Source organism: Symphalangus syndactylus, chromosome 3 (genome assembly GCF_028878055.3).
Source record: "Symphalangus syndactylus isolate Jambi chromosome 3, NHGRI_mSymSyn1-v2.1_pri, whole genome shotgun sequence".
Classification (NCBI taxonomy): domain Eukaryota; kingdom Metazoa; phylum Chordata; class Mammalia; order Primates; family Hylobatidae; genus Symphalangus; species Symphalangus syndactylus.
This window is the reverse complement of record NC_072425.2, coordinates 44,923,758-44,949,404: the sequence shown is the minus strand read 5'-3', so window position 1 is coordinate 44,949,404 and position 25,647 is coordinate 44,923,758. Positions and strand designations below refer to the sequence as shown.

Here is a 25,647-nt window from a genome sequence, read left to right as displayed (position 1 = left end):
CTGGTATTACACACATGAGCCACTGTACCCAGCCCCTTCATTCACAATTTTTCATAAAGATTCAGAGGCTCCACAAAGTCTGTATGTGAATTCCTATCTTTATAGACCCTGGATTAAGACAGCATAACTCAGCAGTATTAACATACTCAACTTAAAATTTTTTAAACATGGGTGAGATTGTGGCTAATGAAATGGCATGAAAGCATGGTTTACAATGGTGGCTTTCAAGCTTGGTTAAGCTGTGAAGCCCATTATTTATATAAGCTCTGATAAGCTCCAGTTCATAAAATAGTTGTAAGTAAAGTTTCTACAACTGAAGTAGGGGGTGGAGTCCTGGAACCTACTCACCTCTAGCCCCTACCCTTGTACTCTGGCCCCAAATGCATACCCTTGGACTTTCTGGAACACTAGTAGGAAACTACTGGTGAAGTGGAAAAAGTATTTCAATGTAATTTCAGAAAATCTGAGTTCTTATTCCAGCTCTGTCACTGGTTATTTGAATCAGTTGTAGGCAATACTAATCACTTTATTGAAAATGGAAGAGGCAATTTAAAGGACATCAATGAGAAGAGTTGCATATTATGTTATAATATATTTGAAGTTGTGTAATTACAAAGTTACATTATGATGACATTAGACGTAAAGTTTAATACAAGCATCAGTGTTAAGCCATTTGATACCTTTTTTAAAAAGGTTATTCAATGTCCAAGATAGATCAGAAAATGAAAACTTGGACAGTGTACTCTTAGTTTTTTTTAAAGTATTTATATACATACACACATACTTACATAGAAAGAGACCTGGAGAGACGTATGCCAAAATGTAAAGAGTACATTTTGTACTCTTTGTAAAGGGTGAGGAGATGACTGCTGACTTTATTTTATTCTTCATTTATTTATATTGTCTGAACATTCTAAAATATAATTTTTTAACGAGAAAAAGATTTAAAAATCAGTGGTTTCATAAAGAAAAAACAAGTCACTCAAGCTCAGCATTAGAAATATTTATTTCTATTTATTGATTTAGAATAAATTGTAAAACTAATTGTTGGCTTTTAAAAATAGTGGAAACTGATTTGAAAACATTCTTAAAGAAATATTTTTCTTTTAGGTTTTTCTATATGAGTGGAGAAGACAGCTGTTACCAGGGAGGTCATACAACATTTTTTTAGGATGTCTGAAGATGAAGAAAAAGTGAAATTACGCCGTCTTGAACCAGCTATTCAGAAATTCATTAAGATAGTAATCCCAACAGACCTGGAAAGGTTAAGAAAGCACCAGATAAATATTGAGAAGGTGAGCTGTTTCATTTACTACCACAAGAAATAGTTACATAGTGTGACTTATATTGGTTGTTCATTTCAGCTAAATTTAGAGTATTAGATAAGAGGCATTGCTGAAACACCTAGCTCCTGTTGATTTAGCAACATTATGCATTTTTTAGCTGGTTTTTCTGTTCTGCATATATACCTCTCATATATTCCTTTTCGTGGGAAGGGATATAGGAATAGAGTCTATGCTTTTTTGTTTGTTTGTTTGTTTAAGAGACAAGGTCTCGCCCTGTTGCCCAGGCTGGAGTGCAGTGGCATGATCATAGCCCACTGCAACCTCAAACTTCTGGGCTCACGCTATCTACACACCACTGTGCGTGGCTAACTTATTTTTATTTTTTTGGAGAAACAAGTTCTCGCTTTGTTGCCCAGGCTGGTCTTGAACCCCTGGCCTCAAGCTGTCCTCCTGTTTTGCCTTCCAAAGTGTTGAGATTACAGGTGTGAGCCGTGGCGCCTGGCCAAGTCTATACCTTTTTAATTGTACATATTGAGGTTTTAGGCAGTTAGTAATTAAGATACAAATTGATTGATGGTGCACTATAATGTAAAGGCAGAGAACTTTGGCTAATGTACCTGCCTTAATTTCATTCACCCCATGGCAAGTTTTTGAACTTTAAGTGTGTGTCTTTCAGTAACTCGTATCCTCTTTAGGTGTACATACATTAAAGAAGTAAATCATTGTGAGATATGAGGGAATTTCCTTACTTCACTGCTTCCCTTTGAGAAAAGCTTACAATTGAGAAATACTGCCTAAGTCAGTTGAGGAAATAGGTAGAGAGAAGATGAATTAGTCTCAGGGACTGTGATAGACGTTGCATAGAACCTGCCATGGTCTGGTGAAGTGGTTGTGGCATTTTTGGAAACATCAAGTTTACTCAGTACTGAGCATTAATTTGGCAGATTATGTTGTCTTATTTGCTGTGGGACAGGTCAATGATATTTTTTGCTTCAAAAAGACTTTTCCCAGCATAAGTCTTAAGCTGCAGAACCTCCATTTATTTATTTATTTATTTGTTTATTTATTCATTCATTCAGTCAGTCATTCATTCGTTTGAAGGTTGGGAGTGGAGGATATGGTCATTAAGCCTTTCAATATAAACATTATTTATTACTCAACTCAGTAGCATATAGAAGTCAGAAAAGTGTATCTTCTTCTTCCATAGATACCATCTGTCTTTCTAGAATTCAAGTCCTTTTAAAAGTGGAGAAAATCAGTTCTGAGAATATTAAAATGAAAAGTTTAATGCAAATATTTGAAGTCTTTCTAGAATTTAGGATTAGTATTTTGTCATCCTTGGATTTCTTCTTTACTTATAAGCAATAAGTAATACTGTGACTTTTAAGCATGGATAAGGAGTTGTTTAGTAAATGGGTTCTTTTTAACATGAATGGAAGCAAATTAAGGCCATTTCTTTCCTTTGTTGTCCTACTTTTCCTTTGAGGTTTGGCATATCTGTCTTAGATTTCCTTTTTCTTATGTTTATTCTATACAAAAGTGCCTGCTGTCAGTACCCTCAGATCCTTGCTACATGTACCACCCAATCAGTCATCAATGGAAAAGGCAGGTGGGTGGGGATAGAATGGTTATATTACTGATTTTATTAGTTGTGCCAGAGGTCACAAGAAGATTATTCCAGAGTTACATCCATCCATCTCTGCCAGACATTTTTTTCTTTAGCATTTTATGAAATTGTTACTTACTGTGGAATTTTTAGACAGTATCAGAATAATTATAATGTAGGTGATATCATCTTAAGCCAAACAGTTAATTTTATACTGGTCTATGTTTTATTCCATATCCTTGATCATTCCACTGTCTCTAGGATGTCTAGCTTAATTATAAAAGTGACTTTTTTTTATCTATATAGGATTGAATAGCTTATTTTAATAGATATGGAAATGTAAAAACATTTAAAAGCTGCAGGGCTCACTCTGGACAAAAGAGTTAAGAACTAAGTTTGGACTCCAGGTGTCTGACAGTGCCTCACTTTCAAAAAGGCATATTATTCTTAGGGGAAAGGTGTAGAAAGATAAAATATTTATTATGCTGGACATCAGTCATCCAATATGAATTTAAAAGAAGAAAGTCAGACTGAAGGGAAATTGAAGGTAAGCCTTAGTGGAGTGATTCTGCAACATCTGAAAACAATGAGTATAGTGTGCTGTGGACACCTGGAGCTGTATTCCATAGGTCCTTCATTTTATTACACACGATAAACTTCATTAGAATGTAATCCTGAAATTTGAAGTGTTAGCATTCAGCTTTCTTGGCTAATGTAAGATAGACTTAAGCATTGTTAGTAGGAATGACAAGATAGTAAGCCTGGAACATAATTTTCTTTGTTTCATATTGTAGGGATTTGGGGAAACCTTACTGTGTAGCACATACTGTATTAGTTATATGGATAAGGTACAAGAGGCAGAAAACTCAAAAATCATATGTTAAATAAGATAGAGGTTTTTTGTTTTGTTTTGCTTTTGTTTTTAATCTCATGGTAACAGAGGTAGTCCGGGGTACAGTGGCTGCTCAGCAATCATCAAAGACCCAGGCTGTTTTTATCTTTCTCTCCCATCCTCAACTTGGTTCTACCTTGTATGTAAAATGGCTACTCCAGCACCAGCCATCACATCCACATTCCAGCTTGGATGGAATAACCAGAATCATACCTTTTCTATGTTCTTTTTTCTCTCAGTGCATTTGTTGTCTCTCTCTCTCTCTTTTTTAAATAGAGGCAGAGTCTCACTCTGTTGCCCAGGCTGGAGTGCAATGGTGCAATCATAGCTCACTGTAATGTTAAACTCCTAAGTTAAAGCAATCCTCCTGTCTCAGCTTCCTGAATAGCTAAGACTTCAGGTGTCCTCTACCATGTTCAGCTAATTTTTAAATATTTTTGTAGAGACAGGGTCTCACTGTGCTGCCCAGGCCTATCTCATCTCAAAGCCCTGGCCTCAAGTGATCCTCCTGCATTGGCCTCTCAAAGTGCTAGGATTACAGATGTGAACAACCATGTCTGGCCTCTCCTTTTCTTTTAAAGAGAATTCTGTTTTCATTTCGTGGATGCAGTATCATAACATCTTTCTATAGTTTTTTTTTTTTTTTTTTTTTTTTTTTAAGTTTTCTTCTGCTTCCTTGTCCTGTTTTTCCCAAGTCCCTTTTTTCTTTCTTCTCTCTCTCTTTCTTCTGTTTCAGCATATAGTATTATAGGCTTTTCTTGGCTGGCTGTTGATATTTAAGAGTGCTGATTGGAAAGTATGTGTGTAAATGTGTTTGTGTGTATGCATGTGGGTAGCAGCTTAGGGTGGGGGCTTTGCTGTCTGGAGGGGTGAATAGCTGAGAATATTTTAATTGGAGGACCACTAGATGTCGGTAACTCTAGGTCTTGTTAGCTGTTCAGTTTTAAGAAAGAGCAGTCCTCCATCTCCTACCTGTTGGGGTGTGTTTATTTTTTCAAAGGTGATAGTTGTGGCAGGGGTTGGGTGAGGAGTTTGGAGGGATGGATGTAGTATGAATTTTGTGACCAGCCTTTTAAGCCAGGGGAAGGAAAGTAGGTGAAGAGGTGAGCAGGCTCACCACCATTCAGGTATTTATTGTCCAGGCTTAATCTTCCTGGTTGTGGTATGGTAACTGATCCCTGCCCTTAGCTGTGCTTGGTGTCCAGTATCCTTAGCTTCTCTAGTCTCTCCAGAGGCTGTCTTCTATAGTATTGTCTTGTGCAGTGATGGAACAGGGCAGTTACTTGGGCAAGTATAGAGGGGATCTGGTGGACTACCTGTTCATTACATAAACTTTCAACCAATCCTTTTGCTTTTTGCCCCACCATACACTTTCATCTGGTTACCTGGTAGCTGGTACCTTCAGTTGCTTAGTAGTTTTTTGGAGACGAGGTCTCACCATGCTGCCCAGGCCCATCTCATCTCAAAGCGCTGGCCTCAAGTGAGCCTCCTGCATTGGCCTCTCAAAGTGCTAGGATTACAGACATGAACAACCATGCCTGGCTGTGGCTTGCTTCTCATTGTCACTCTCCCCCACCATGTACCCCTTTTGCAGGCTTACATTTTAGCTTTCTTTGGTTTGCTGAGTCAGTTACAACATATCCATACTCTCTCTAGCTTCCAAAATGTTACAAAATGTTAAATTTTTTTGTCAGTTGCTTCCAAAATGTCACAAAATGTTAAATTTTTTTGTCAGTTGATGTCTTCTATTCTCATTATTCTTGTGAATTTATACTTTCTAAAGTTCTTTGTTGTCATTTAGTGGGATTTTGGAAAAGAGTAGAGATGAATATTTGTGTTGAATCTGCCAGGTTTAATGAGAAGGGAGATTATTTATTGTAGGAAATAAATGTTAGCTTTTCGTACATATTTATTGATGTTTGCTATTTCTTAGATTGTTAGCATTGAAGAATATGTAAAAGATAGATTTTTAATTCTCAAGAAGTTTGCAGTCCAGTTAAGAAATAAGATAGGAGATAGTCAAAAAATGATAAGAGGCAGCATGTAATTACTATGAAAATGGATGGCATGGGCTATTCAAGCAACATGAAATATGAACTATATAATATAAAATCAGACATAATCAGTCTTATTTATTGTTAATCTGTGATTACAATGAAAGTATTTTTCATTTCTCTTTTTAGTGTGTGAATATCTATTTTGATCTTTTAATCACCTTTCCCAACCTCATTCCTTTTTTCTGACAGAACCCCATTCAGTTTCCTTCCTTTGTGTTTCAAGATAGGCAAGCCTCAGCACAGGTGGTGAATGATAATGGTCTGATAAATGTGGTAATTCCAATCTTGTCAATGTTTGGTTACCAGTAAACAATAGACACATCCTGTAGTTCTGGCCAGTTATACCTGAGGGAAAACCTGTTTGGGATATGGAAACTGGAAAGATTTTCCTACTGTTATGAAGATATACAGATATTCAGGGAAGGAAACTGTCCCCTTCTTCTTCTTGGTCTTGTGTGTCTTCCTGTTGTATCTAGAACTATAGCCAATCCTCTTGCAGCCATTAGGGGACAAATCTGAGGACAAAAGCTCCTTATTGAAAGTAGTAAAGCAGCAACATAGAACTCAGACACTTAATGACCTTGTAAGCTTCTGAATTAAACTAATGTAGAATTATTCTACTTCTAGACTGCTTTGTATGTGAGATAATAAATACTTATTATTAAAGCCATTTTTAATTTTGGGTTTTCTGTTGTTTGCAACCCAAAGCATAGTAATTGGCTAAATTATGGCACTACTTTAACCTACCTCTCTAGTGCCACCATGCAAAGAGACAATACCAAATGATATTTTGTAAAAGTAGTGCTGTTTAGCAATGCTTGTCAGGGATCTCAACTTAACTAAATTTGTAAGGAGTTACTTGTAATTTTTTTCACACATATCACCAAATCATTTTAAGTTTTTTCTCCTCCTCAAACATTTGGATTGATAACTTTTAATAGTGTATCCTAATTTAGTTATAAAATCGTGTAGTGAGCAGTAGGAATCTGAATTATTCCTTATCTTTCTTGTAATTTGTTGTAATAAGAAATAAGTTCATCTAGTTCATCCTCCACTTGAAACAGGAATCTCTTCTAGTTTTCTTGACAAGTGAGAAAATAATAACAGTGGAGGTAGTAGTTGTTGTTTTCATTTGCTGAGTGCCATGTTAGGTGTTTTTATATATCATAGCATTTAATCCTTATAGCATCATTATAGATTAGTTATTGTTATCGCCTTCACTTTTTAGGTGGAGAAAGATTTAGAGTAAATTACTTGCTTGAGATCCCTATGTTGGTAAATGTGTTAAACTTCTAACATGCTTGAAATGTAGTGTGCTTCTGAAAAAAAGTGTGTTGAATGAATGAATATACATGTATAGAGCCTAAGATTACATCATTCTAGAAGTCACTCTATACTGATAGCTTTTTAAATTGACTTTGTAATCAACTAAATGAATTCCATAAGACTTTTTTTATATGAATTACGTCTATTGAATCAGATCACACCTATTTCTTATACTGGTGCAACTGCTGTTTTTAATTTAAATGCTGGACTTTACAGTTATCATTGTTATATTTGTTATTATATGGAATTGTGACCTTTCATCTATGTTAATCCTTCTAATTTATGTTATGTGCAAATTTGATAATTATGCATTCTTTGTTTTGAAGTCATTGATGAAAATGTTAGACAGGAAAGGGCCAGAGCACACTGGTATACTGTCACCATTTCCACATGCTCTCCCAAACCATCTCACTAATTATCTAGGATGGAATTTTCCCCAAGATTCACATTAAGATTTACAGCCTGCAGTGTTTTAAATATACTTTCTTTTGTGAAAATTGGGTCAATATTTGCAAGTCTTTAGGAACCCTACCAGTTCTTTGCAGTTCTTCACAGATAAGCAGAAATATTTCTGTGATCACGTTTGCAAGGTCTTTTGGTTCTCTCTCAAGTGTAATTTCCCTGGGCCTGTTGACTTGAACTCATTTGAAGTATCTAGGTTTGTTCTTAATATTCCTTTGTTTTTATTTTCCTCTTAATCATTTTATTTTAGATTTTTGTATTTTAAAGATCATTTTCCTCAATAAAGAAGGAAGGTGGAAAAAATATGGAGTTGAATAGTTTTGCTTTCTCTTTTACATCCATTGTCAATATCCACCCTATCATTTGTCACCTTTCAGACACTGTTTATTGCATAGCTCAGTTACTTTCTACTCAACACGTCCTGATGATACCATCCCCAATCAGATATAAACACACCACCCTTACACAGTACTGGGCCACAGACCTTAAGATTCATAGATTTAACGTTCACATGTTTTTGTTTTTGTTTTGCCTTTCAGATTATTTATCTCTTGGTCATCAAAGATTTCCTTTTTTTATTTACCCAAAGGGGACAGGAGTCAGTCTGTGTATTGGAAGATGTGACCATATTTGGTGAGAGTGGAGGGGTACAAAATATTGTGCAAATGAGGGATATTTACTGCCTTCCTGACTGTAGACTGAAGGAGGCAAGGACGTTGACATTTTCCCCAACGCCTATCTGTATTTCCAATGCCTGTCACATAGTACATGCTCAATAGATATTGATTGAACTAACTAAAATTGTCCTTATCTACTGTCAAACTATAACAACCTAGAAGGGTATATTCTTGCTGAACGAGAACGTCAAGAAGACAGGGAGGGAGCTGAAGATATCTCCATCAAGTCATCCTCTGTGTCTGTCATGTGTCCCACATGTCTAGTCCTAAATGCCACTGTCTCACAGTTGGCCTCTTATCAGGACCTAAGCCCTGTGGAGACAGCAACTTGCAGAGCCCCATTCCAGGGGCAGCAAGGTGTGGGCAAGATGGAATCACTCAGGTTAAGGAAGGTCTTCCCCATCTATGCTTTTGAAGAAGGAAGAAGTGGGACTATCATTCACTAGTCTAATCTTACTGCTAAAGTTAGACTGAGTGCTCCATCTCCAAACCTGGAGGGCCATGGTGTGTTGTCTGTCACACAAGCCAAAAGTTGTTCTTCCCAAGGTCTGGGCAGTGGAAGCAGTATAAACACTGACGAATGAACTCATCTGAATTTTAAAAAGATGAAAATTGTTCCTGTCCCCTGGAGGAACTTTTCAAATGACGTTGACAAATAAACCTCTCAAAACCTGTAGAACCAATTTTTTTTTTTACAACACTTTTTTATTCCCTTTTCTATGTCTTCCTTTTCCTCCTCCTTCATCTTCTATTTGTTTTCTCTCTTTCCTTTCCTCTCTTTTTTTTCTTCCAACTTTCTATTTTAGGTTCAGGGAGTATATGTGCAGGAATATCACATGGGTAAATTGTGTGTTGCTGGGGTTTGATGTACAAATGATTTCACCAAGTAGTGAGCATAGTACCTGAACATTGACATTTTAGTAATTCATGGGAAAGCTGCAAATGTCTATGATACTAGACAGTTGTAATAGTAAATTATAATCTTCCTCATAAGATTATTGTGAAGATTAAGATATTATATGAAAAAAACCTGCATGCAAGGTTGATACTTGGAAGTGGAGAATATAACAAGTAAGTTAGGCTACCCAGGCATTCAGCATAGGCACTGTGAATGGAAAAATAAACACACAACATGTTTTCTCTTACACTCTCACTCAACAACAACAGTCACCAACACAGAAGACTTCTGTGACCAAATGTGTGTGAGTTTCTCCCCATATTTCAAGCAAGCAATCAGTTCAGCAGACCCTAGCTTAGGTATCTTCCAGTTGAATTCAATTCTGGTGCTATCTACCTAGAGATAGCCTCAGAAACCACAGTTTGAGAGCCAAGTCCCACAAGACCACACCCTTCCCTCCCACCAGTCACAAGTCCAGGCCCTTGGAACTTCTGACCAACCAGCTTCAAGTTGGAGTTCCCACGATCCCTTTTTGGGCTCGATTAATTTGCTGGGATGGCTCACAGAACTCAGGGAGACAATTTACCGTTCTTCATAAAGGATATTACAAGGGATACAGCTGAAGAGATGCATAAGGTGGGGTATGAGGGAATGGGTGCAGAGCTTCCATGTCCTCCCTGGAGACACCACCCTTCAGGAACCTCCATGTGATCATGTCTCTGGAAGCTCTCTAAATTCTGTCCTCTTGGGCCTCTTATGGAGACTTCATTGGATAGGCATGATGGAAGCATGGACAACCATGTCAAAATGTGATTGGACAAAAAGGGTATGATCTAATACTAACAGACTGAGTGGAGAAACCCAGCAAGGCCTGTCTGTTCAGATTCTTATTGGCCTCTCCATGTAACATTTCTTCTTCCAGGATATGGGGCAGGACCCCCTCTGGAATGAGTATCTTATGACCCACAATCAGTTTACAGTCCTGCCATTGGCAGGTTCGGAGGGCAGGAGGTCAGAGAGAGATTCTGTTTCCTGAGGTCTGCTTTGGACACTGAAAGTGCCTTAGCATTGTAACAAAAGACATGTGTCTGTCATGTGTCCCACATGGGCCATGGGAGTTATGATCAAGGAACTGTGGACAAAGACCAATGTATATATATTATATATATGTAATATTTATATAATCATAATATCACAGACACCAGCAGTTAATAGTTTCTAATGCATGAGATTCAGAACATTCCTGAGATATATTCTTTGTGTTGTTGGTTTTGTATTTTTGATATTTGGTAAGCATAGTGAGGTGAGTTACTCTTACCTACCCTATGGGGTAGATATTATTTATCTTCGTGATACAAGTAATTCTCAGTTTATGGCCTGCAGTCATTGGGCCACCTTTTAATATTATGTAGCTTTCTGTAGATTCTTTGATATTTTCTATGTAGACAATCATGTAATCTGTGAAGACAATTTTATTTTTTTCTAGTCTTTACCCCGCCCACCCTCTCTCCCTTCTTTCATCCTTCCTTCCTTTTTTAACCTTATTGCCCTGGCTAGGGCCTCCAGTATGAAGCTGAGTAAGAGTGGTGAGATCAGACATCCTTACCTTCTTCCCAATATTAGAGAATGGTCTTTCACCACTTAAGTATGATGTTAAATGTAGGGTTTTTGTAGATTCCTGCTGTCAGGTTGAGGAAGTTAACTTCTATTTTTTAATTTGCTGAGAGTTTTTGTAATGAATAAATGTTCAGTTTTGTCAAATAATTATCTTTAAATCTACCGACTTGCTATTTTTGTCTATTTGTCCATCTGTTCTCTTTTCCCTCTTTCTTTTGGATTAATCAAATGTTTTTTGTGATTCAATTTTTTTCCTTTTGCTGGCTTATTATACCTCTTGGTTTTTTATTTTTATTTTTTTAGTGGTTGCTTTATGGTTCAGAGTATACATCTTTAACATCACAGTCTATTTTCAAGTAATGTTGTATATTTCACTTCACATATAAGAACCTTCTAACAGTATACTTCCAGGTCCTCTCTTAGGGTCTTTTTACTGTGGTTGCTATACATTTTACTTCTGCGTACATTATCAGCCCCATTTGTTTTTGTTAATTTTGCTTTAAATTGTGTTATTTTTCAAAGAGATTGTAAAAATAAGGAAAAATATTTATATTTACATATATATCTGTATGTGCCATTTTCAATGCTCTTCATTCATTTGTGTAGAATCCGGTTTCTGTCAGGTATCCCCTTTCTATCAACTTGAAGTACTTTTTTAAACATTCCTTCTAGCACACCTTTCTGCTGGTGATGGATTCTATCAGCTTTTTTATGTTTAAAAATATCTTTATTTTGCCTTATTTAAAAAAAAACTTTCTCTGGGGATAGAATTCTAGGTTGCATTTTCTGTCATTTTCAAATACTTCCAAGATATTGTCCCACTGTCTTCTGGCTTGGATTGTTTCTCACAAGAAGTCTTCTGTCATTCTTATCTTTGTTTCTTTGTACTTCATGTGTCTTTTTTCTTCCCGTTTTTAAGATGTTTTTCTTTATTTATTTTAAGTAATTTCACTGTAATGTGCATTAGTATAGCTTTCTTCATTTTTCTTGTCCTTTGAGCTTGTTGGATCTATGGTTTTATCATTTTTCTCAAATTTAGAAAATCTTTGGCCATTAAGTTTTTCAAATTATTTTTCTCTCATGGAGTCCAGTTACATGTATTTTATGTTGTTTTCATTTGGCCCATGACTATTGATCTTGGTTAATTTATTTTTCAACTTATTTTTCTCTGTGTGTTTCATTTTGGATAGTTTCTATTGCTGTGTCCTTAGGTTTACTAATCTTTTCATCTGCATTGTCTTATCTGCTATTAATCCCATCTAGTGCATTTTTTAATTTCAGGTACTCTTTTTTTAAATTCTATTAATTTAATATTTTAAAATATCTTTTATGTCTTTTCTTCTAATGTGCTTATATTTTCTTCTACCTTCTTGAATACATGGAACATATCATAATAACTGTTTTTAATATCCTCATTTATTAATTCCATTATCCCTATCATATCTGGGTCTATTTCTATTGATAGGTTTTTCTCATTGCAGATCATGTTATTCTGCTTTTTTGCATGCATGGCAATTATCTTTTGGATACCAGACATTGTGAAATTTACTTTATTGGGTACTGAATATTTTTTAATTTGTTTAAATATTTTTTAGCTTTATTCTGAAACACAGTTTCATTGGGAACAGTTTGATCCTTTTGAGTCTTTCTTTTTTTTTTGACGGAATCTGGCTCTGTTGCCCAGGCTGGAGTGCAGTGACACAATCTGGGCTCACTGCAAGTTCTGCCTCCCAGGTTCACGCCATTCTCCTGCCTCAGCCTCCTGAGTAGCTGGGACTACAGGTGCCCACCACCACACCCGGCTAATTTTTTTGTATTTTTAGTAGAGACGGGGTTTCACCGTGTTAGCCAGGATGGTCTCGATCTCCTGACCTCGTGATCCGCCTGCTTCAGCCTCCCAAAGTGCTGGGATTACAGGTGTGGGCCACTGTGCCCAGCCTTGAGTCTTTCTTTTAACCTTTCTTGCTTAGGACCAGAACAGCCTTTAGTTCAGGGCTAATTTTTTCCTACAGAACAATACTTTGGAGTATTCTACCTGACATTCAGTGTATTCCAAGATTTTTCCACTCTGACTTGTGGTCACGTACCATTTCTAGCCTTGTGTGATCTTCAGGAATTATTCTGCCTGTTCTTTTTCTGACCACGGGTAGTTCCCTCACATGCACGTGTGGAGGAGTCCTTTGCTGAAGACTCAAAAGGAAAACCCTGCAGGTCTCTGGAGTTCTCTCTCAGTGTATTCCTCTCCTCTCAGTGCAACTAGCCCTTCACCATGCAGCCTTCTCCTCCCTGGTATTCTCTGATCCATGAATTCTGATAGCCTTGGCATCTACAAATTCTCAACTCTTGTTTCCTTAGTGTTAATTTTTCTTAAAATATCACAACAGATTAGTAGTGGGCAATAAATTTAAAAGTGGTTTATTTTCAAACATGGATCTCTGGCTTCCTTTCTCAAACTTTTATTACTCTTATAACACTGCCTAAAAGAGCTTTCACACTGGATCTGATGGCATCAATTAAATTTTTCTTATAAATGAAAGTGGTTTGGTAGTGGTTTTAAATTTATGTTTGGTAAATACATTTTCAATATGGTGTAATTTTTTTTTTTCTTTTTGAGAAGGAGTCTCACTCTGTTGCCCAAGCTGGAGTGCAGTGTGGCACAATCTTGGCTCACTGCAACCTCCACCTCCCAGGTTCAAGCGATCTCCTGCCTCTGCCTCACAAGTAGCTGGGATTACAGGCACCTGCCACCACGCCCAGATAATTTTTTTGTACTTTTAGTAGAGACGGGGTTTCATCATGTTGGCCAGGCTGGTCTCAAACTTCTGACCTCAGGTGATCTACCTGCCCCGGCCTCCCAAAGTGCTGGGATTACAGGCATGAGCCACCGTGCCTGGCCGGTCTAATTGTTTTAAGCTTAATAGTTTAGTTCTTAGAATATGTAAAAATTTTAGGAGTATCAAAAGAAGTTTTTGCTACATCATTCTTTACCAAATTTTAAGAATGTGCAGAACAAGGAATATAAAAATGCCCTAGAAATTTTTTTTAATGCTCTACTCTTATAGTCTATGTTTTCTATGCATATATGAGGGAATTTTTATATTTCTGTCCTTTCAAATTATTTCTAGGTTGATGTTTTGGGGATGTGTAAAGTACCAAAAATGTGTTTAATGTAACTATTCACATCTGCTAACATTTTAATTATTTGATTTTTTAATTTCAAATAAAAATAATATATGATATTTGGTGTTGATGTTTATATTCTATATAAATATTCTGCTATAATATTATCACATATTCCTATGGTTCCTGTCAAATGAAAAAATTCCCTTGATTCTGTTCCTAATTCTTTTTGGATGATACTCTGAAAGCTAACAGTTGCCTTGGTAAAAATTAAAACATATATATTAAAAGTGCAGTCCCATTTTTTATTTACTCTCTAGTCTGTGGTTTCAGTGTTATTTTTTTAAAATTCAGATTTTAGTTTTCAATACTTAACACTATCATTGACAAACATACAATTCTTCATATACAATATCTTATGAACACTGTTCTTTTCATTTTTTATGTTATTTTACATTCTCATTCTTTATATTTTCCATCTCCAGAGAGTTTGCAACATAGACAAAATACAGACTCTTTTTCAGTAAAATAAAATAACCTGATTAGTGGGGTTTTTTTTGTTTATTATATAATTTCCGTAATTCTGTATGCAGTATTCTTAATAATTTCCTACTTGTATGTGTTTGGAAAGTTAATTACTACTACTAAATCACTATCTTCTCTAGATAGTATGTTTAAGTTTGGGTGGGTGAGTGGGGATTTTTGTGGTAATGGGAAATAACCCTTTAGTGATGAAAAATTTAGTACCTCCCCTCTTTCTTTTGTATAGTATCAAAGGTGCAGAATCTGGGACAAGTTGCATGAAGAGCATATCAATGCAGGACGTACAGTTCAGGTAAGTCTATTATATTTTTTCTGCTAAATCAGTATGAAAAAGACAGTCTTAAGACAATTTTGCTAAAATATTACCTTTGCAGCTGAACCCTTTTATACACATTTGTTACTATTTACTTGAGGATACATTTTTAGCAGAAATTGCTGAATCACATGCCATACATATTTTTAAAGTTTTGTTTTATTACCAAATTTTCTTCCAGAAATGATACACAGACTTATACTCTCACAAGCAATACATTTTGTAAAATCCTTTAACATTGGTATTACCCATTTCTTAAATTTTTTCTAATTGATAGATTAAAATTGTGCCACTTCATTGTTCTAATCTGGATTTGTAAATACTTTGAAGGGTGAACTTTTTTTCACGTTGCCTGGGCAGTAATTTTTTTTTTGTTAATTGCCTGTTAATGTATTTGTATATCTTATATTATGTTGATGTCTTTTGTGAGAGCTCCTTATAATTTGAAAGATACTGATCTTCTGTCTATAATTAGTATTGCAAATATTCTTTGCTAGTTATTTGCTTTTTAAAAATACATTTTAATTATTTTAACATAATTTTTAAAAATAATATATTTACATGGTTTTAAAAGCCAAATACAAATAGAGGGCTTATAATATCCTATATTCTCCACCTACAAGTCTTCCTACTTGGAAGAAACCATTGTTAATCCTTTTGGCCTTTCTCCCTGAAATTTACCTCTATTACTAAGTAACGTGTAGACTGATATTTCTTGATTAATCAGGTTTAGATTTTTTTTTTCTTATGGTAGGTGGAGCTCTAGGTTCCTACCTTGCTCTCCTACTTCCCTTCCCCTATATAATTACATATATTACAGTTTTTGGTTAAATTAATATAATATAAACTCATTATATTGATTATGGAGCTATTGTTTTCTGCTGAGTCAAATAGTGAAATACAGTACTACCTTTTACTTTTTAAAAAGTTAATAATTGCCTCATTTTTTAGTTGCCTGGCTTTCTGTGTATCTTGTGATTAATTTTCTCTAAATGATCCATATCTCTGTCACATGCTATCAATAATATTTCTTTTTCTTTTCTTTTCTTTTTTATTTTTTTACGACAGAGTCTCACTCTGTTGCCCAGACTGGAGTGCACTGGTGCAATCTCGGCTCATTGCCACCTCCGCCTCCTGGGTTCAAGCGATTCTCCTGCCTCAGCCTCCCAAGTAGCTGGGACTACAGGCACCCGCCACCACGCCTGGCTAATTTTTGTATTTTTAGTTGAGATAGGGTTTCACCATATTGTCCAGGCTGGTCTCAAACTTTTGACCTTGTGATCCGCCTGCCTTGGCCTCCCATAGTACTGGGATTACAGGCATGAGTCACCACACCTGGCCGATAATATTTCTTATATGCTCAAATATATCAGTTCCATTCTTTATTTTATTTTATTTTTTTGAGACAGAGTCTCCCTCCATCACCCAGGCTGGAGTGCAGTGGCTCAATCTCGGCTCACTGCAAGCTCCTCCTCCTGGGTTCACGCCATTCTCCTGCCTCAGCCTCCCGAGTAGCTGGGACTACAGGCACCCACCACCACACCCGGCTAATTTTTTGTATTTTTAGTAGAGATGGGGTTTACCATGTTAGCCAGGATGATCTCGATCTCCTGACCTCGTGGTCCACCCGCCTCAGCCTCCCAAAGTGCTGGGATTACAGGCGTGAGCCACTGCGCCCGGCTTTTCCATTCTTTATTTTAAAGATTTTCTTCTGAACTCTTCTTCCCCCACTTCCTATGTGAACTTTCTAGGCTTGTTGTGCAGCTCCTGTTCTGGGACTTTCCTTAGCTGCTTTTCTGTGTTTACATCTCTATTTTCCTAGGTATTATGCCTTCCTCATTTTTGCTTTATTCTTTTGTTTTATTGGAGTAATCTTGCAGTAGCCCTCTAATTAAGGGTACCTTGGAGATAAATATAAGTAATTGTATTTCTAAAAATGCCTTTATTCTCTCCTGACATGTGATTGCTAATTTCACTAGATATAGAATTCTAGTTGGAATTCTCTTTCAATATTGAAAGAGAATATCTTTTTTGTGTTATACTTAAAAAAGCTAGTATCATATAATTTCCCAGTCTTTTGTTTTGTTTTGTTTTTCGTTTTTTGAGATGGAGTCTCGCTCTTTCGCCCAGGCTGTAGTGCAGTGATGCAATCTCGGCTCACTGCAATCTCCACCTCCCGGGTTCAAGCGATTTTCCTGCCTCAGCCTCCTGAGTACCTGGGACTACAGGTGCATGCCACCACGCCCAGCTAATTTTTGTATTTTTAGTAGAAATGGGGTTTCACCACTTTGGCCAGAATGGTCTCAATTTCTTGACCTTGTGATCTGCCCACCTCAGCCTTCCAAAGTGCTGGGATTACAGGTGTGAGCTACTGCACCCAGCTGATTTTCCAGTCTTTGTATAGGACCTGGTTTTGTTTTTTTGTTTTTTTCCTCTTTGGGAGCCTTTGTGATTAGTTCATCCCTGGTATTCTGAAATTTGATGATGATGTCATTGTGTTGGACTGTTTCTTTCTAAAAATTCATGTTCTTTAGTTCTGGGTAATTTTCTTAGATTTTTCTTTGGTCATTTGTTCTTCTGTGTTTTCTCATTTTGCTCTTTTTTTTTTTCCTTTAATTCTAAAGGTCAGCAAACTGATTCAGAGGCTATGTCTGGCCTCTGTCTATCCCATTTGCTTACACATTTCTTTGGCTGCTTTCACACGGTAACAGCAGAGTTAAGTAGTTGCAACAGAGACTGTATGGCCTACAAAGCCTGAGCTATTTACTGTCTGGTTCTTTGCAGAAAAAATTTGGCGGTCTCTGTTCTACTGGATGTTGGAACTCTTGGGTTGCTTTTCTGATTTTCGCTCTATTTTCTGAAAGATTTCCTCAGCTTTCTCTTTAACTTTTTCCTTTGAATTCTTTTTTTCTGCTATTATGATACTTAGTTTACAAGAGCTTTTTCTTGTTCTCTTTTCCTTTCTTGATAGCATTTTCTCTATGGGTGTAATTGGTTTTTTTGTTTGTTTTTCTGAGATATTAAAAAGTAGATTGCTTGTCTTCTGGTGGACTTCACTTAAGGATGCTTGGGCAAGCTGGCATTTTCCTTAAGGGTACCTCCAAATATCAGTATCTGGAGGTTGTTCTTATTTAGTTTTCTGAAGAAGAATTCTCATTTTCCCCCTACGGCAGGTAGGTGCTTATCTTACAAAGTTATAGAGGCAGATTAGATAAAGACTTTTGGGCTTTCTTCAGTACAGGCTTTTTAGCCCTGTGCCTGGTGTTTCTGAATCTAGAGTCAGTTGCTCCAAAGAATACATCTGTGGTCCTCTTGAATTCAGAAAGATTATTATAGCTGCAGTATAGTGATTAAATTGTGATAGAATGAAATGAATTCAAGAGATCTTTAGGAAGGGTTACAGAGGTCCAAGAAAAAGATGTTAGTAGCTTAGAGATAGTGGAGATGAAGGAAAACAGATTGATTTCAGATTTAGATGGAAATTTGACTTATCTCTCTATAGCTGTATTTACTGCTTGCTAATTACATTATAGGCCTAACAAGCAGAGACTATGTCTCCACTATTTGTACATTCTGCAGCACCTGGTGCCCAGCAAGATTTGGTGTCTATTGAATGGTACTCAGCATGTTAATGATTTAATGAGATTATTATGACTTAGATTTCTTACCATCTTCACTGTTTAATCTATCACTTAAAAATCACATGATTTGGTTGAGACATTGGCTATGGTCAAAGTATTTGTTTACTGATTTTTAAAATTTGCATATATATTTACCGTATTGAACTCCATCTGGCATAAAAGATTTATGGGTGCCATTAGAGTAGTAAGATTGAAGCTATTGTTAGATGTAGGTATTTGGTGAGTTTTACTCATATCTGCTCTGAATTTTGTGTATAGATTTCTACTCTGCTAGTTAGTGTAAAAGTTACTTTGGGACAAATAATCTCATCAACAATTATCACAGATTTTCTAGATTTATCATCATTAGATTTACATAGTAAGAGCTATATTGTCACATTCATTGTGGTATCTTGATAAAAAGAAGTTCTTAATTTAAATGTAGTTTAAATTATCAGTCTTTTATGGTTCCTACTTTGGTGGCTTGTTCAAGAAATCCTCTCTTGGAGGATTCAAGAATATATTTCTTTATATCTTTAACTGAGTGTTTAAAATATTTTGCTTTTAACATTCAAGTCTTTAATCCATCTGGAATTGGTGGTATGAGGTAGACATCAATAAAATTTTATTTTATTCCATCTTGAAAATCACTTGTGTGTCACTATTACCTGATTTCCATGGTGCTACTTCTGAAACATATTGTAATTCCAAAGATGCATGTAACTCCATATGTCTCTGATCTTTATATTCTATTCCATTTGTCAGTCTATTTCTGCACCAAATTCCACACACTATCTTGATTATGACAGTTTTAAGATAAAGCTTGATATCTGATTGTACAATACTTCCACAGTATCCTTCCTTTTCAGGAGTGTTTTGGCTATACTTGGCTCTTTAGTCCTCCATATGAAATTCAGAATCAGCTTTTCAAAGTCCATACACAGTCTTGTTGGGAAGTTGGGAGTCGCATTGGTAGAGAAAATTGACATCTTTACAATATCTAGTTTTCCTACCTGTGAATATGGGATATTCTTGCATTTGTGTTTATCTTCTTTAATATTTGGGAATCTTTATTTTTTTTTTGCATACAGGTTGTGGTATATTGTACTTTCTAAAGATACCCACAAAAATATCCCCCATCCCCCATGGCCTTCTACATTATGACCTTGCTACTCCCCCACCAATAGGTGGAGTCTAATTCCCCTTCTCTTGAATCTGGGCAGAAGTAAAGCTGCTTATTTGTTGACTTGCTAGTTTAATTTAAAACACACTGTAATTGCATTATTTTCCCCATTTTTGTCACTTACCATACAAAAGTATTAAAGGAATATTTTACAAAGCTTCATCTTCCTCAGCTCTTCTTCCCAAATACTTAATATTTAGTAACAACACTAATTGATAATAGAGGATTCTGAAAAGTACATCACAGTTTCTACCTTGAAGGAACTTACATAGACAGGAATTCACAAAAAGTTAAATTAAGTATTTAAACAATAGTTTAAAACCTTAGTAAAAGTTCATGTAAGTCAGAATATGATTAATTGACAATTGCATTATAGAGAGCAATATATGATATAGTACCTGCTATCTGGATGCTGGATAAGGGGGTATTATCCTCATTTTTCAGATACCAGAAAGCTGAAGAGATTTAGTGTTTGTCTAAGAAGTAGTAGGAAACCAGTTTATCTGGCATAGTGTCAGTGCTCTTAGTTGGCACTTAATAAGAATCTTTAATGAGAACCTATTCCAGTGTTGTATTCTAGTGTTTTTATTTTAATCTGGAAACATTTTGAATAATAATTCAGGTGGATAGGGATTCGAGTGCTACACTTAATACCTGTATAAGATGCTCGTTAGATATTTGTTAAATAAATGGACAGAGACCTTTTTCTCTATTGATTTTTACTCTTTTTGGTGGTTTAGTTAATACTTGTTAAGTTATATATATTCTTTTTTGGTGACTTTTGATCTTGAAATAAGTGAGAAGTCATTATATTAGTATCAGTGCCTTAAGTATAGTAGTTAGGTAATGAAAGTAAAGAATAGTCCAGATTTATTTTAATTAAATAGCTATGACTCTGGAGCCCTTAGCAATAAATTATATGCTGTCTAGAATGTGTTTACTCTAAGTTATTTAAATGTTTACCAGTGGACTTCTGCTCTGTGTTTGTAAAGAAATCAGATTAATTATTATGATACCAAATGTTTTCTGCTGTACACAATTTGTTCTCAAAATTACATGTTGTAAAAACACATTAAGAATCCTTAAATCAATATTTTAAAAAGGCAAATATATGCATAGCCACTCTTAATCATTAAATACATAATTAGCCATTTTTCAGAATTTTCAATTAACTTAAAATAATTACTTTTTACAATTATCAGTATAGATAAGTATATATTTGAATTTTTTTTAATCTTTAGACAGAAGTTTTGGGACATTTCTTTTTTTTTTTTTTTTGGACATTTCTGAAGGAAGGAAAAAAGCCATAAGTACTTATAACATTTAGTTATAAAACCAAAGAGAACAAAAGAGAGAAGTTGTTTTTAATTAATTAAAAGTGTAGGCTGGGCATGGTGGCTCACACCTGTAATCCCAGCACTTTGGGAGGCTGAAGTGGGCGGGTCACGAGGTCAGGAGATCGAGACCATCCTGGCTAACACGGTGAAACCCCATCTCTGCTAAAAATACAAAAAAATTAGCTGGGTGTGGTGGTGGGCACCTGTAGTCCCAGCTACTCGGGAGGCTGAGGCAGGAGAATGGCATGAACCCAGGAGGCAGAGCTTGCAGTGAGCCGAGATCACACCACTGCACTCCAGCCTGGGCAACAGAGTGAGACTCCGTCTCAAAAAAAAAAAAGTGTAGGTATAGTTTACAGTTTACTATTTGTACACTGCAAAGCTTGTTAAGTTGATATATGTTGTTTTTTAAAAACTTATATGTCAGTGATTATAGACCCCTTGATTAACTGCTGGATATTTCTGAAAATTTTCAGAATTTGGTACAATACCTGCTTTTCTGACCTAGTTATTAGAAAACCAGAAGCATTTGAACATTTGCTGTGTTCTATATACTCTTCTAGACACTGGGCATACATCTGAGGTGGTGGCAAGTGGAGAGAGCAGAGAGAGATTTTTTTAAAGTAAACAAATATGTAATATGTTAGATGATTATAAGTGCCATGAAGAAAAGGAAAGCAGGTTAAAAGGCAACAAAGAATCACAGAAGGTGTTGAGTGTTCTTTTAAATAAATGATGTTTGTGGAAGGACTTTTGATGACATTTGAGCAGAGATCTAAAGGAAGTGAAGGCATAAACCATGGGGAATAGAATTGTCCAGGCAGAGGGACGACTCTGAGGTGAGAGGATGTGGCATAGTCAAGGAATAGTAAGGAATTTGTGAGGAGTTCAGTGTGGCTAGTGTGAGCAAGGAGAGTACAGGAGATGAAGTCAAAGAGATCGGAGGGTCAGATCATGGAGAGCCTTGCAGGATATGGTAACTCAGAGTTAGTAGGCAGCTTTTGGAAGGTTCTGAGCCTCTTCCACTCTGCATAAATATTTTGAAATTCAGTTATGTTGTAATGTCTGTCAGTGTTCCTTTTTATTATTGAATAGTATTCTATTGTATGGCTATACCACTATACCACTGTTTGGCTATTACTAATAAAGCTGCTATGAACATTTGGGTACAGGTATTTGTGTGGACAAAGGATTTCATTTATTGTGGGTAAATAGGAGTTGAATGACTGGAACAGATAGTAGTTTTTTAGGAAACTGCCAAGTTGTTTTCCAAAATGATTGTATCGTTTTATATTCCCACCAGTTCCTCCCTTGTCCTTGCAAACAGTTGATATAGTCAGCCATTTAAATTTTAACCCTTCTAATTAAGTCTGTAATGGTATCTCATGATTTTAACCTTCATTTGCTTTAATGATTAATGATGTTTCTGTTTTCTTTTGAATTCTGAATTTTAATAAATTAAAAACAACTTCTCTCTTGTTCTCTTTGATTTTATAACTAAATGTTATAACTACTTATGGCTTTTTTCCTTCTTTCATGAATTTTTTATTCCATTTTATCTCCTTGCCTTGCTAGCTAATACCTCTGTTATTTTAGTGGTTCCTTTAGGGTCTTTAGTGTACATCTTATCACAGTTTATTTGCAAGTGGTATTATTCTATTTCACATATGTTTAAGAAACTTAGTAATACACCTCTGTTTCTCCTCTACCAGCCTGTATGCTGTTGTTCTCATATATTTAACTTTTATACATCATATACTTCATAATATTTAAATAGGCATTTATTTTTTTAAGTGATTTAGATATTAAAGAAAAAAATCTTATATATGTACTGGTGTCATTTCCATTTTTAGTGTGCTTAATGCCTTTATGTAGATCCATATTTCCATCTGGTGTGGTTTTCCTTTTGCTGGAAAGATTTCCTTTAACATTTCTGGGAGTGTGATTCTGCTGTGACGAATACTTTTGAGTTTTTGTATATCTGAAAAGTTTTTATTTTGCCATTGTTTTTAAAAGAAATTTTGCTGCATATACATTGATTTTTTTCTTTTAGTACTTTAAAGATGTTCAGCTGTCTTCTCACTTGCACTGTTTCTGATGAGAAATCTGCTTAATTCTTATCATTGTTCCTTTGTATATAATGTGTCTCATTTCTCTCACTTCTTTTATGATTTTCCTTTAATCTCTGGTTTTGGGTACTTTGATTATGATAGGCTTTGGTGTTATTTTCTTCGTGTCTTGTGCTTTGAATTTATTGAGCTTCTTGGACCTCTGGATTTATCGTTTGCATCAAATGTGGGCATTTTTTGGCCATTATTCGTATATTTTTCTGTCCCCTCCCTTCTCTTCTCCTTCAAGGGCTCCAATTACACATATGTTAGGTTGCATAAAGTTATGTGATAGCTCACTGATGCTCTTTTAATTCTTTTTGATTTTTTTTTGTCTGTGTGTTTTATTTTGGATAGTGTCTATTGCCATGCCTTATGTTTATTAGTCTTAGCAGCAGTGTCTAGTCTGCCATTAATCTATTCAATGTATTTTTTATCTCACTCACATATTGTAGTTTTCCCCTCCAGAATTTTGATTTGAGCCTTTTTTATATCTTCTATGTCTCTAATTAACTTTTTGAACACATGAAATACAATTGTAATAGCTATTTTAATATCTTTTTCTACTAATGCTTATATCTATAGCAATTCTAGTTCAATTTCAGTTCAGTGATTATTTTCTTCATTATGGGTGATGTTTTCTTGTTTCTTTGTGTCTAGTGATATTCTGTTGGGTCTCTTTTACTTTGGTAGGTGCTGGATATTTTTATGTTTTTATAAATCTTATGTTTACATAAAACAATGAGCTTTGTTCTGGAATGTAGTTAAGTTGCTTGGAAACTGTTTAATCCTTTAGGGTCTTACTCTTATGATTCATTAGGCTTAACTGTAGCACTCCTCAGTCTGTGGCTAATTATTTCTCATCATGAGGGCAAAACCTTTTTGAGTGCACTACTCAGTGCCCTGTGAATTAAGAGTTTTCCCATTTTGGCTGCTGGCAACAGGCAATGTCTCCAGTGTTGAGTGAGTGCTGGGTACTGTTCTAACTTTTTCAGGTGGTTTCCTCACCAGCTTTGGGTAATTTCCTCACATACGTGTTCTGATCAGTTCTTTGCTGAATTCTGGTATTTAGTGACCTCTAAATACTGAGGTATCACTGATCCCTCTGCATATTTCCAGGGCTCTCTCTCCCTGTGCTGCACTCTCCTCTCCAGTGCTCTGTTAAGTGAACTGTGCTCACCTTGGACAGAACCAGAAGTCATCTATTATTGTTTTGAAACTGCAAATATAGTATACTTAACAATTTTCTTCTCTAGGATAAGAAAACATTAGGATTAAGAAACATTTTGTGATCAAAATTTGAAACTAAATGAGAGTTGGAAATTGTTACTACTATAATAATTCACTGAAAAACATTAACTTGGCTTTTATAGAAATCTGATAAAGGCCAGGCGCAGTGGCTCATGCCTATAATGCTAACATTTTGGGAGGCCAAGGTGGATGGATTGCCTGAGCTCATGAGTTCAATACTAGCTTGGGCAACATGGTGAAACTCTGTCTCTACAAAAAATACCAAAAAATTAGCCAGGCATGGTGGTGTGTGCCCTGTAGTCCACCTGCTTGGGAGGCTAAGGTGGGAGGATCTCTTGAGTCTGGGAGATTGAGATTGCAGTGAGCCATGATCATGCCACTGCACTCCAGCCTGGGTGACAGCGTGAGACCTTGTCTGGAAGGAAGGAAGGGAGGGAGGGAGGGAGGGAGGGAGGGAGGGAGGGATCTGATAAGAGGGAGGGAGGGAAGAAGGAAGGAAGCTAGCTTTTTCTTCATAATAGTGATGATGTAGAACTTGTTGAGGTCACAGATTTCTGGGATCCACATTAGAGATTCTGATTCAGTAGATTTTAGACCACATTTGGAAAGATACTGCTTTGGAGAAGCTATCCCAGTTCCGTAAGTACACAGATGCACAAAAATAAAATCAGCCATGGAATTTGTAGACATGAGATGTGACTTTCATGATTTTACTAAGAAAAATATAGAACACTTGAGCTATCTACTTTTTAATTTTTAAAAAGGGGGATGATTTAAAAGGGAGAAACAATAGAAAAGAGAGGGAATGAGGAGGAGAGTGGAGAAGCAAATGTAGTAGACTGGTTAGGAGAAAAGAAGAAATTATTATTATTATTATTATTTTTTTTTTTTTTTGAGACGGAGTCTTGCTCTGTCGCCCAGGCTGGAGTGCAGTGGCTCAATCTCGGCTCACTGCAAGCTCCGCCTCCCGGGTTCACGCCATTCTCCTGCCTCAGCCTCTCCGAGTAGCTGGGGACTACAGGCGCCCGCCACCACGCCCGGCTAATTTTTTGTATTTTTAGTAGAGACGGGGTTTCACCGTGGTCTCGATCTCCTGACCTCGTGATCCGCCCGCCTCGGCCTCCCAAAGTGCTGGGATTACAGGCTTGAGCCACCGGGCCCGGCCAAGAAGAAATTATTAAGGAGAAGCAAGACCAGATAGAGAATGGAAAAGAAGATACAAGAGTAGATTCCAAAATGAATGCTATTAGGATATAAATTGTTTTAGTTTATTGTGAGTTAAATTTTTTCTTAAAGTTCTTATGAGCTGATTAATCAGGATTTAGGATCCTTGACCTCTACTCTGATTGGC

At 36.1% G+C, this 25,647-nt stretch overlaps 1 protein-coding gene across 4 annotated transcripts in view; it reads left to right on the top strand.

Moving 5' to 3' along the window:
- The window catches only part of STX17 (syntaxin 17), a 70,352-nt gene that overhangs the window by 7,495 nt on the left and 37,210 nt on the right, over positions 1-25,647 (top strand). For all 4 annotated transcript variants that reach the window (XM_055271684.2, XM_063636193.1, XM_063636194.1 and 1 more), the window contains 2 exons: positions 1,111-1,295; positions 14,711-14,776. In XM_055271684.2, coding sequence (XP_055127659.1) covers positions 1,173-1,295; positions 14,711-14,776 — 189 coding nt within the window. In that variant the 5' untranslated portion in view covers positions 1,111-1,172. The remainder of the gene's footprint in view (positions 1-1,110; positions 1,296-14,710; positions 14,777-25,647) is intronic.